The sequence below is a fragment of the Malaclemys terrapin genome, chromosome 7 (assembly GCF_027887155.1).
Source record: "Malaclemys terrapin pileata isolate rMalTer1 chromosome 7, rMalTer1.hap1, whole genome shotgun sequence".
In the NCBI taxonomy this organism is placed as follows: domain Eukaryota; kingdom Metazoa; phylum Chordata; order Testudines; family Emydidae; genus Malaclemys; species Malaclemys terrapin.
Window position 1 is genome coordinate 33,889,844 of NC_071511.1, and position 12,597 is coordinate 33,902,440.

General features: G+C 60.6%; 2 protein-coding genes across 9 annotated transcripts; one reads left to right on the forward strand and one right to left on the reverse strand.

Annotated features, from left to right (window-relative positions):
* Nucleotides 1-2,335, forward strand: LOC128840677 (proton-coupled zinc antiporter SLC30A1-like). Its single transcript, XM_054034971.1, has 2 exons — nt 1-820; nt 1,145-2,335. The coding sequence occupies exons 1-2, from the start codon at nt 223-225 to the stop codon at nt 1,870-1,872; spliced, it is 1,326 nt and encodes a 441-aa protein (XP_053890946.1). The 5' UTR covers nt 1-222; the 3' UTR covers nt 1,873-2,335.
* Nucleotides 2,336-2,363: 28 nt separating this feature from the next.
* Nucleotides 2,364-12,576, reverse strand: LRRN4CL (LRRN4 C-terminal like). 8 transcript variants are annotated; one of them, XR_008445686.1, is made up of 9 exons: nt 12,409-12,576; nt 11,015-11,826; nt 9,993-10,292; nt 5,146-5,257; nt 4,315-4,339; nt 3,854-3,907; nt 3,465-3,542; nt 2,704-2,795; nt 2,364-2,489 (listed from the first exon to the last, which is right to left on the reverse strand). XR_008445686.1 is itself a non-coding variant. In XM_054034978.1 (6 exons), exons 1-5 carry the CDS (start codon nt 10,022-10,024, stop codon nt 3,493-3,495), a joined length of 273 nt encoding a protein of 90 aa, XP_053890953.1. In that variant the 5' UTR covers nt 10,025-10,100; the 3' UTR covers nt 2,364-2,489; nt 3,465-3,492. The 8 variants fall into 8 exon arrangements, 2 of the variants coding, with proteins under 2 accessions (XP_053890953.1, XP_053890952.1); XR_008445685.1 differs by lacking the exon at nt 3,854-3,907; XR_008445683.1 differs by having other exon boundaries at nt 4,315-5,257.
* Between the last annotated feature and the right edge of the window lie 21 nt (nt 12,577-12,597).

The following is a 12,597-nucleotide window of genomic DNA, read 5'->3' on the forward strand; positions in this document are numbered from 1 at the left end:
GCCACAGGGGGAGGGAGCGAGTGCTGTCCCTTTAAGGAACCCCCAGGGACAACGGGACTGTGTGCACCGGTCACTCACTCCGAGTGCAAACTCCTGGCGACAAGTGCAGAGCAGTGGGGGCAGGGACTGGAGCCCAGAGCCCAGATAGGGAGAAGGCTGCTGGGGCAGGGACAAGGCTTCCAGAAGAGTGGGTTGGGGTAGGGACAGGAGTCCAGAGGCTAGATGGGGACAAGAGCCCATATGGGGGCAGGCACTGTTGGGGTAGGGATGGGGCCGCCCAGGCTGCCGATGTGGACAGGGCACCAGGGCTGGCTGGCAGGGCGAGGGCTGCGGGGGCACCAGGGCTGGCTAACTGCCCAGCTCTGTCTTGCCATCGGCCTGTTCCTGGCAGAGGTGGTGGCCAGCCGGGTCACAGGCTCCCTGCTGGCTCTCTCCTGCTCACTCCAGACGCTAGGGATGGTGCTAGCGCTGGGGGTGGCTCTGCTGGATGGCCAGCTGGCCTGCGGAGCACACCCCGATTGCAGGAACACCTTCGGATGGGTGCGGGCCCGGGTGGCAGGGACCCTAGTGTGTGGCGTGTTCCTGACAGCACTGTGCCTGGCCCTGCTGCCCAGGGCACTGCACCGGGCAGGGCACCCCCAGGTGACAGAGCGGCCCCTGGCACTGGTGGGAGTCGGGGCTGCTGGGCTCCTCATTCATCTTGCCAGGGTGAGGCTGGATAGGCAGCACCATCCTGATCGAGCAAAGAGTCCCCACAGCGGCCATGCCAGCGCCAGCAGAGAGGGCGCAGCCACAGGCAGATCTGCCCAGGAGACACAAGGTGAGTCCTGCTTGGGGGGAGGGGGAGTACCGAGCCAGGCCTGTCTCTCAGCTAGAGGGGAGGGCTGGGGGGTGGTACCAGGCCAGGCCTGCTGTGTGAGCGTGGGTTGAGATGTTTGGGGAGTGGTGTGTGGGGAAGGGGTACTGGGCCACTTCTTCAGCTTTGGGTGTCGGAGTTTGCTTAAGTAAGAATTGAGCCTGCCCTGTGACTCCCATAGTCTTTGCTCCTTTGCCCCCCCCTTGCCCTGTGACCCTTGCCCCCAAGCTGTAGCATGACATGCTGCCCCCATACCATTTTCACACCTCTTCCTTCCCCCCTGCACAGACCTGCTGGGGAACAGGCAGCCTTGGCTAGAGGACGGGTGCTTGTCTGCAGAGGAGTCTGGTGCCTGGCTGGCTCTCTGCCTTCGCCTCCTGGCTGCCTCCCTGGGCCCTGCCACCGTGCTGCTATATTCACTTGCCTTCCACCTGCTGTGGCCCCCATGTGTGGAGCAAGTGGCCTGCCTGCCCTCCTGCACTGGGATGCCATGCTGGCCCCTGGGCAGCCCTGCGCCAGCCTTGGCAGAGCTGGGGCCCTGCTGGCTGCTGTACCTGGACCCTGGGCTGTGTGTGGTTGTGGTGCTGGCTTTGATCCTTTTGGGTGCCCCTTCCCTGCGGGGCTCTGCCTTGGTGCTGCTGCAGGCTGTGCCCGACCATCTGGACCTATGGCGACTTGAGTCGCATCTGAGGAGCACGGAGGGGGTGGCAGCCCTGCATGAGCTCCATGTCTGGCAGCTGGACAGTGCCTACAGCCTGGTGGCCACGGTCCATGTCTGGTGCCTCGACACTGCCTCCTACAAGGCTGTGGCCAGGAGGATCCAGCAGGTGTTCTGGGAGCATGGGATCCATGCAGCCACAGTGCAGCCCGAGTTCGGTGCACTTCAGGGACCGTGCTGCATGGCAGCAGGTGGGGGTGATGGCTGCATGGGGGGGGGTGAGGCCCCCAGGAAGAGGCACCCATCACTCCCATTCTCCAGCCCCACGGTGATCCTGGAGTACGAGACCACAGTGTGAGCCATGGGAGCCACCTCTGAACCAGCACTTAAAAGGGACATGTCCTGGAGTGAGCGGGGGCCATGGCAGCCACTCCCCATGAGCAGCGTCTGCTCCCCACACTCCTCAGGCAGCTCGGGGAGTATAGAACTGTGCCAGCTCCCCCACCCCTCCGCCATGCCATGCCTGCCCCAGGCCCATGTGAGATTCCTGGAGGGAGGAGCCGGGGCGTGTAGGGGAGCAGTGGGGTGTTGGCAGCCCTGAAGACTGAGAATGAAGTGAGGAGCAGAAACCGGCCTCCAAGGATCAGCGGCACTATGGAGATTTGGAACCTACTGTGCTGCGAGACAGGGCTGCCCCTGGACTCAGCACTCAGGACAGGCCATGGCACAGGATGGGGCTCCCCACAGGACTCAGAACAGGATGTGCCGCAGGACAGGGCTGATGTGGGGTCTCTCCTTTTAGAGCACTGCATTCCCTGTAAATAAAGGGCATGGAGCTGCCTGCCAGGATGTTGCTCTTTATTGCTTGGCGATAGCCACAGGGGTTGGAGCATCGGGGGGAGGTCAGGGACTGGCCTGGGCTGTGACTCCCTTTCGGCTGATCCCGTCATGTGCTGCCCTGGAAACCACAGCACCCTGTGCGGAGAAAGGAGAGATGGGGCAGTGTCAGTTCCTGGCATGTTCCTCCCCCGACCCCACACAGCCAGGGGCGTGTCCTGTGACCCCACATGGGCTGGACTATATCCCTCAACCTCCCACAGAGCGCTGACCCCACCCAGGCTGGGATGTGACCCCCTAACCCACTGGGCTCCTAACCCCTCCAACAACCCCTCAGCCAGGGTTCTCTTACCCAATCCCTGCTCGCTACTGTTCCAGGACCTTGCTGATGCCTTCACAGATGCGCTGCACCTTGGCGTTACTGTCCACATAGCCATCACCGTTCTATGGGACCAGGGGACGGGTCAGTCTGTGCTGCCCATGATACCCTGCCCTTCTCCCCAGGACCCCCTAAAGCTGGGGATGTGTACCCCTACTCCTCCTCCCAAAACAGGGATGTGCCCCCAGCACAATGCCCCCCCAGTACCCCCAGAGCTGGGGATGTGCTCCCAGCACAGTGCCCCTGCCCAGCCCCCCAAAGCCAAGGATGTGCCCCCTGCACAGTGCCCCCAAGCACTCCCAGAACTGGGGATGTGCCTCCAGCACAGTGCCCCTGACCAGCCCCTCCAAAACTGAGGATGTGGCCCCCCCGCACAGTGCCCCTGTCCAGCCCCCCCAGCTGAGGATGTGCCCCCAGCACACTGCCCCCCAGTGCCGAGGATGTGCCCCCTAGAACTCTCAAAGCCGAGGATGTGGCCTCCACAGAGTGCCCCCCAGAGCCCTCAAAGCCAAGGATGTGCCCCCTGCAGAGTGCCCCCCAGTGCCGAGGATGTGCCCCCTAGAACTCTCAAAGCCGAGGATGTGGCCTCCACAGAGTGCCCCCCCAGAGCCCTCAAAGCCAAGGATGTGCCCCCTGCAGAGTGCCCCCCAGAGCCGGGGATGTGCCCCCAGCACAGTACCCCTCAGCAGCCCCAGCTGGGAGGTACCAACACACAGTGCCTGCTGGGTACTCACGATCTTGGAGTGCAGGACCTGGCCACTGTCAGGGAGAAGAATCTCGAAGGCCCCAGAGCCGGGGGCCATTTCCCCTGTCTGGAGAGAGAGCGCGAGTGTGGGGTGAGCAGGTTGGGGGAAGCGTGGGGACTGAACACCAGAGCGGTGGGTCCAATGGAGAGCTGTCCAGAGTGGGGGTGAAACCTTGAGGAGCCATGGGGCATGTGATCCCCACACAAATCTGGGGGATGCCCTTGGGGGCTCAGGTGAGCAGAGTGGGGCTCCCTACACTAACCCTGCCCTGCTGGTGCTGGAACAGCTCCCAACCCTGATTCCCTGTCCCACCAAACCCAGGCCCCCGCCCCTCCTGCACCTGGTCCCCAAGCCCCAGCCTGACCCCAGTCACTCACAATCTCCAACTGCTTTGGGAAGCGTTTTTCTAGGAACTCCTGCAGCTGCAGGAACTAGGGGGAGCAGAAAGAGAGATGGGGGGGAAGGTCAATGACTTGGAGTGGGGAGGGCCCCACCACTGCTCCCCTTTCCTCAGCCCCAGGGAGCCTGTTAGGCCCACAAATCCCCCCTGCTCCCTACCCTTTGGTATCCCCCAGGGCATCCCACTCCTCAGAGAGGGAAACACCACCAGCTATCGGGCCCAGCTCCTTCTGCAGGAGGGACCCTGGGGGCGGGTCCCTAGGGGGAAGGGCTGGGAACCCCAAGGAACCATCCCCCACATATGAAGGCATGAAGGCACAGTGAAAGCCAGGGGCACATGGGGGCACTGGGAGGGCACACAGGTGGAATGGGGGGCACACAAGCTGTGTCTCTCACAGGGGGGGTGGAGGACACATGTGGGGGGAGGCTCTTTACTCACCCGGCTTCTGTATCCTCAGCTGCCACTACAAGGGAAACAGAGCCCAGCATCAGTGTGGAGCAGCCCCATGCTGAAAGGGAACCAGTGTGGGCAGGAAGGCTGAAGCTTGGGCAGAGGCCCAGTGCCAGGGGTGTCAGAATTGGGAGGGTGAGAAGGGAGGCTGAGGGAGGGACCCAGTGCCTAGGGTGGGCTGTGCCCTTAGGGGGGCAGTTGTGGGTAGGAGGTGCCCAAGGAAGGGGCAGTCCTAGGTAAGGGGTGCCCATGGGGATGCAGAGCTGTATGGGGTGTGCCCATGGGGGCAGTGCTGGGTGAGGAGTACCCATGGGGAGGTGTAGCTGGGCGAGGGGTGCCCATGGGGGGAGGAGCTGTATGGGGTGTGCCCATGGGGGCATTGCTGGGTGAGGGGTGCCCATGGGGGGTGGAGCTGTATGGGGTGTGCCCATGGGGGCATTGCTGGATGAGGAGTACCCATGGGGCGTATAGCTGGGTGAGGGGTGCCCACAGGGGTGGTGCTGGGTGAGGGGTGCCCACAGGGGTGGAGCTATATGGGGTATGCCAATGGGGGGTGTAGCTGGGTGAGGGGTTTCCTGGGGGGCAATACTGGGTGAGGAGTGCCCATGGGGGTGGTGCTGAGTGAGGGGTCCCCATGGGGGTGGAGTTGTATGGGGTGTGCCCATGGGGGTGTAGCTGGGTGAGGGGTGCCCATGGGGGGCAGAGCTGGGTGAGGGGTGCCCTTGGGCGGCAATGCTGGGTGAGGAATGCCCATGGGGCGGTGCTGGGTGGGGGGTGCCCTGGGTAGGGGGTACCAGTGGGGGTATCTCTGCCACTTACCAGAAGATGATCCGCACTGGGAGGCATGGGGCAGCCATGGTGATGCCGGACCCAGCAGGAGAAGGGGGGATAACAGCTCGGAACCAGCCTGGACCAGAGCAGCCCATTCATCCTGCCACGGGGGAAATGTGACCCCAAGGGCAGCTTCCCCACCAGGAACCAACTCCTCCCCCCAGCCTCCCAGCAGCCTTTGCCAGGGCTTGGGGCCAGGGGAATTGGGAGGGGGGGTGTCTCAGGTGAAAGCCCCTACTCCATCTGGATTGGTCTGGGCCAGGTCTGTGGGGCGTCCCAGTTGCTAGGCAACCTCCTGAAAATTCTGTGTGGGGGCAATGCCCATAGGCCCTGCCCCTGTACCTCTCACAACCCTGCCCTTTACCCCTGCCCTCCATGCCAGATTGCACCCCTCCCCTCAGGTCCCACCCCCAGCATCCCTCCCCACAACCTGCCCCCTCCCATGCTCCCTCATCCCCTTTTGCTCCCCCTTTGCCAGCTATTTCCCCTGTATCCTGCTCCCACTGCCCCGCCCAGACCTTGCTCCATTTCCCAGCCTCTAGCATCTGTGCGGGGCTAACCCCGCAACTCTTGCAGAATATCTTGTGGGGATCCTGAGTGACCCCATGTGCAGGGGAGTGGAGGGAGAGGGTAGGGGTTGTCACAGCCTGTCCTTCCCCCTGCCCCTCCTCTGAATGGACACCTGGCCATTGTGAGGGGAACCAGCTGCCAAGCCCCCTGGGTCTGGGTTGAGCCAGGTCACTGTTCCCAGCCCTGGATCTCTAAGTGCCCTCCCAAGTGCAGCCCCCAGGTCTGAGCTCTTCCTAGGGCTATGGAGACCCCACAGTCTAGCTGCCTTACACCTTGGAGCCAGCACCCCAGCCTGCCAAAGCCCCTTGTGCTTGGACAGTCTCCCAGGCCACACGTTCTCCAGACACATTTTCCCAGAGGCCCCTGGCCCACAGGTGCTCCAGACACATCTCCCCAGAGGTCCCTGGGCCGCAGGTGCTCCAGACACATCTCCTCGCAGTCCTCTGGGCCACAGGTGCTCCGGACACATCTCCCCACTTTTGACCTGAGTGGTTGGTCAAAGCCCAGGGCCCTGGGGGTGATTCTAGCTGGGAGGAGCCTGGACGATGGAGTCTGGGCCCTTTGGTACAATCCTGTGTATTTACAGGGAATGTACAAAGTCCTGTTCCCCCCAACACAGGCGGCACCAAACACCAGGAGGCAGTGTCCTTGCTCACAGCCCCAGACAGAGCCGCCCCCCAAAGCACTCTAGGTTTGCTCCTGGCTTGCGCTGCCAGCTGCTTCTTCAGACTGTGTCTGACTCTTGTTTTGACCTGGTTCGCTCTTACCCAAATACCCTGGAGAGCCCTCTGCCCATAGGCCAAATTCCCTGGCGGGCTGGCATACCCCTTGGCTAAGGTGGGGCTGCCTAGCTGTCTCTTACAGCACTCATCAATGAGGAGTGGCAGTCACAACAGTTTAAGGAGATTTAACCCAGCCCGCAACAGAACAGGGGCTTGGCCTAGGCATTTCTGAACCACAGGCACATTGCTCTTAACCAAACCACCTAGAGATCCATACTGAGTCAATGACACAACACAGAGCCCTGACTGCAGCTCCCCACCCCAGGATGATCTCACCCATCCTGGGAGGTCTAAGTATGTCCAGCATCCTTAAGCCATACCACCCTGCCTCCTCCTAGCCTTACCGCCAGGCACTGAACGATGGACTGGCCTCACTTAGGGAAGCCCCCCCTTTTAAAATCATCTTGGACCCTCCTTTTCCCATGTGCTTCTGTTGGGGGAGATGCAGGCTCCAGATGCTTCTGTGGAGAGGGTCAGTCCAAGGTAATGGCCCTAGGGTAGCAAAGGCACTCCCAGCAGGGGAAAGCCAGTCTGTCTTGTTGCCATCAAGTGATCAAGACACATGCCATAGTCTTTCTATTAGGTGTCCTGCCCCCACCACACAATGGACGCGCCAATTAACTATGGTCATGAAACATAACATGAAAGTCACACTCCTCCAGGAAGGTCCCGATACGCAATGGTGCATTCACAGACCCAGGAGGCGGTCACACTGGGATATAGACATTTCTCCCACTTCTGCCACAGGAAGTATCATGAATTTACACCTAGGGCTGAGATGGGAGCCAGGACTCCTGGGTTGTATCCCCAGCTCTGAGAGAGGAGTTGGGTCTAGCAAGCGTCATCAGGGCAGGCTGGGAGCCTGGACTTCAGGTTCTTTTCCCAGGTGTGCCCCTGTCTTTCATGACTATAATATTCTCTGAGCTCTCCAGGCAAAGGGAAGAGTGAGTGAGTGAGTGAGTGAGAGAGAGAGAGAGAGAGAGAGAGTGTGTGTGTGTGTGTGTGTGTGTGTGTGTGTGAAGTGCCAAGTTCTCTCCCCACACCCATAGTCACTGCCCTGGAGAGTGGGCCAGGCTGGGGGTCCCATGGCCAAGGAGTGGGGTACCTGAGGCTCAGTGTCTGGGGCCTCGGGACGGGCAGCCCCTTCAACCAGGCTTCAGAGTCAAGCGGTTGGGGGTTCCCATCTCAGCATGGGACACAGCTACCCAGGGGTGGGGGAACTGATCTGTATTGTGGGGGCAGGGTGGATTATTGCCCTAAATGCCATGAAGCACCTTCCCCAGGGCAGGCCCGTCATGGGAACAGGTTGGGGCTCATGCTTCCCCCTCCCGCCCCATCATGGCTTTTCCTGTCCCATCCTCTGCTCTGCTTCAGCTGGCCCCTTTCTTTTCCTTCCCTTCCCACGGCCCCTCCTGACACTACTCCCCCCACTACCTCATGGCTCAGCTAAACTGTCCCCTCCCATGCCTGCTGGGACAGAGCCGGTGGCCTTGGCCCAGGGCCCAGGGCAACATGGGGAGGTATGTAGGTCAGACAGGAAACTCTCCAAGCAGGGAATGAAAGAGGCTTTGTCCTGTCCTCCCCCATTCCAGCCCCAGTCACTGGTGCCACCCTTAACCCTCTGTGCACTGGGCTGCAGCCAGCATTGCACGGCACCAAGAAGCACACAGCATGTGTCCGGACAGGCCAGGGGCAAATGCACATGCATGGAGGGGGAAGGGGTTACAAAGAGTGTGTCTTTGTGTGTGATGTGGTGTTTGTGTGGAGGGGCGGGGTGTGTGTTACAGTGAATATACGTGTCTGTGTGAGTCTGACAGTGAGTGTGGGTGACGTGTGTAACATGGTGTGTGTGTTTTTCTGTGACCATGTGGATCGGTGTGTGATATGTCAGTGTGAGTGTGTGGTACAGTGAGCGTGTTCCAGTGAGTCTGTTGTGTGTGTTTGGTATGTGTGTGACATGGAGTGTGTGTGTGATACAGTAAGTGTATGTAAATGTGTGTGTTATAGTGATTGTGTGTTACAGCGAGTGTCAATGAATGTGAGAGTGTTCCAGTGAGTGAATGTGTGTGTGTCAATGAGCATGTTTCAGTGTATGTGTGGGGGTGTTATAGTGAGCATATGTTGGTGTGTGGTGTGCATTTATGTTACAGTGAGTGTCAACGAGTGTGTGTTACAGTGAGTGCTACAGTGAGCGTATTATGTGTTGCAGTGTATGTGTGTTGGTGCATGTGTGAGCATCAGACTCAAGGTGTTCACAGCTTTCAAGGCAGACGATTGTCCCAAAACTCTAAGCTCTTTGTAATCAGGCGCCACCTGGGAAATCACTGCACCCTCAAAGCGCCTGAGTGCCCAGCAGCGAGAGCCCCAGACACACACACTCCTACCTGGCCCTTCCCCCAGAGTGCCCTAATGCAGAGGGGCAGGTCCTGGGCTCACGCCCCAGCCTGAGCACTCACACCCCCATGGCAGGGGAGTGCTGGGCTCAGTGTCTGTGAGGGAGTGTCAGGGCGGTGCTGGAAAGCCATGCCAGCTCGGGGGGTGCTCAGCGTCTGGCATGCGAGTGACTCAGGACCGGCTTCTGAAAGTGCCCACCATTGACACCTGGCTTCCACAGCACTGCAGCCAGCGTGGTGAGAGCATGGAAAACCTGGCCTGGCAGCGAGCGTGTGAGAGAGAGTGTGTGTGTGTGTGTGACACTGTCTGTCGGCGAGGGGCTGGACGGGAAGGGGCTGGGGTTTGGTCCCCTTAGCACATGCTGTGTGTGCATGTCTGTGCGTGTGGCATTCGCAGTGCCCGCGTCTGGATGTCATTCCAAGTATCTGCATGTTTCTCTGTGCGTGCCATTCTCTGTGCACACGTTACTCCACGTGCCCGCATGTCTGTGTGAACAAGTGCCAGGAAGGGAAGTGGCTGCAATTTGGCCCGTTATTACACTGCGTCCCATACCAGTGGGTTCCTGTGCCAGGAGACGGTGATGTCTCCCCAGATTACACAACTTGCAGCATGAATGGCTGCGTCACAACAATACAGGAGCAACGCCTTCCCCTACTGCCCCATCTCAGTGTCAATCCACGCACAGGGGTCCCTCTGGCTTCAGCACAGCTGGGGTCAGGACACATATATAGGAGGGCTGGACTAGACAGAAGCATCTCCCCACCTCCATGCCCAGCCAGGCCCCTTGGCACTGGGTGCCCAGCCCTGAATGTGGACGGTATCAAATCCATGCATTCAGCCCTGCTGGCAGGCACAGTGAGGGTGAGCTCTGCCCCAACTCCTCCTTCCCGCCTGCGCCTGGGACTAGGGTGACCAGTTGTCCCGATTTTATAGGGACAGTCCCGATTTTGGGGTCTTTTTCTTATAAAGGCTCCTATTACCCCGCACCTGCTGTCCCGATTTTTCACATTTGCTGTATGGTCACCCTACCCGGGACCTGCAGAACATCCCCCAACACGCATCATCTGTCCTGGGCTGCCCCTCACATACCTGGGCACCACGGCTTCCCCAGCAGTCAGCATACAGAGCTGGGCCGTTCCTCAAGAACCCCCAGAGCGAGGAGGGCGGGGGCTGCTCCTCATTCCCATTGCCTTCTGCGCTGGGGCCCTCTCACACACATCTGGGATGGATCATGTTTTCCAGGCAGTGGTTCAAGGGTGACACTGCTGGGTGCGGCTGTGAGCGCAAACCCCAGCAGAGCTGGGTCCAGACAGACTGTCCAGGAAGTGGGGGGAAGAGCGCCGCTGGGGGGTACCATGATGATTCACTGTTCCATGCAACTGAGAGGAGCTGAAGGAGACAAGGGACAAACCTGCGGCCAGGACATTGCTTCTGGGCTTTATTCAACACAAACAAGTTCACATTACCAGCAGCACAGAACACCCCCAGCCTCCCCATCTCGGTGACCAGCCCTCTGCCATGGCTCCTCCCCCCACCGCGCCATCCCAGCTATGCGGGGGCAAGGTGGTCCCAGGGTGCAGCCCCGAGGCCAGACATGCAACAGCAACTGGGGTGACCTCCCCCCACAACAAGCAGGGGGAGCCCCAGGCAACTCCCCCACCCACTGGAGCCAACACAGGTGGTCTGGTGCAGGATGGGCTCATTACTCAGAATGATTCATACTGGTTGTCAAGGGCCTCTGCCTATAGGTCCCTCTGCCCCTCCCCCACCCCTTGGGGCCTCCCCACAGCCCTTGATGCTTCAGGACCCCCCCACCTTTCACTATATAAATAAATAAATAACTAAATAAATAAATGGGGGGGGGCATCAGGACCTGAGTGGCCTCACCCCATGTGGAGTGGGGGAGGGCATCATGTTCTGGCTCGGTCAGGTGCTGTCCCCCGCTAACTCCACTTCTCCTCCAGCCCTGGTCCCCACTGCACTGGACAGTCCATGGGGGCTGACTCCGATCCAGGCCAGCAGTGTATGTGTCTGGGTGCTGGAGGGTTCAGGTGCCCCTATAGCTGCTCCTCCCCCCTGTATAAGCCATTGGCCACCCCACTTGGCCCCACCTCCCCATCCAGGATGTTGTCCTGGGAGCCGTGGAACTGCCGTCTCCTCGAGCGCAGGGCAAAGTGCCAGGTCAGCGCGGACACCACCACCAGGCCGAACATGGCCGCCAGTCCTGCTGCCACATATGCGTAGGGAAGTTGGGGGGCCAGGGTGCGGATGGTGCGGCACGGTCCATGGGCCCGACTCCCATCATCAGTGGGGCTGGCACCAGCCTGGTTGGCTGCCATGACACATACCAGGTAGGAGGTGCTGGGGTGCAGCCCCCCAAGCACTGCCATCCGGAAAGTGCTGTTGAAGATGGGGCCAGCAATGGTGTGGCCCCCATCAGCCTGGTATATCAGTCGGTACTCCCACACTGTGGAGTAGGGGGCACACCAATGCAGGCTGGCCCCAGACTCAGTGACATGCACTGCCCTCAGCTGGGGTGGCTCCGGGGGCACATCTGGGCCAGTCACCCCAGGGCACAGGCAACCAGTATCCTTGCTCAACTCTGCACAGGCTGTCTGCAGGTGGCGGCAATGGTGGTAGACACAAGGCTGATGGGATGGGTTCTGGGAGCCAGGCATCTCTGGGGTATCCGGGGTGGAGGGGTCCTCATAGCTGTAATAGTCTGTCCCCAAGTCGTGCTGGGGGGTGGAGGAGGCAAAGGGGCTGCTCTCCTGGGCATGGAGCCAGGGCCAGTGGCTCTGGCCCTTCGGGGGAAGGGGTAGGGAGCCTCCCATGCTCGTCGGAGCCCCCTCTGGGCACAGGATCAGGAGGCAAGCAGCCATGAGGACTGGAGCTGAGAGTCCCAGGAGGATGGTCATGGTTCCTGGAAGAGAGAGGACAGTGTGAGTGTCTGAGCTGAGATGATGCTACAGGATACTGGGGTAGGTATGATTCTTCCATCAGAGCACTCTGCCCCAGTCCTGCCTCCTTACAAGATCCCAGGGAGCTATACAGCCCTTGGGAGCCAGGGCAAGGTCATTGCCCCACTTCACAAAAGAGGAAACTGAGGCACGGATGGGAAGGAACTCACACAAACTGCCAGTCAGTGGCAGAGCTGGGGACAGAACTCAGGGGTCCTGATTCCCAACCTGTGCCCCCGCACACTAGACCCCACTCCCCTCCCAGAGCTGGGGACAGAACCCAGGGGTCCTGACTCCCAGGAGTCCGTTTGTCCCTATTGGGGTCTGGAACTGAAACCACAACTATCAATAGGATAATACTGTCCATGTGCTCCTTGGGGGCTCCATCCCACAGGTTCTTCTGCAGGGGAAGGGGGGTCTGGCTGTCCCCACGCTGCAACCCTCACAAGGAGACACCCCTGGGGCTTTGGGTGGGCCAATGGCCTCCAGGCAGGTGTCCCAGGAGTCTGAGGATGGGGGTTCCCTGCAGCCCCGGTCTCACTCACCCGCCGCTGCCTCTAGCTGGATGGGGACCGGCGTCAGGTCACTGGGGCCACAGGACTCTGGTCTCCAGCGAGACAGGGCTCAGCGCTGGGGATCGGGGTTCTCCTCTCCGGGGCGCTGGGGGATCGGGGCTGGCACCGCTCGACTCTGCTCTCGCGTTTCGTCTGCTTCGCTCCAGCAGCTGCAGCAAG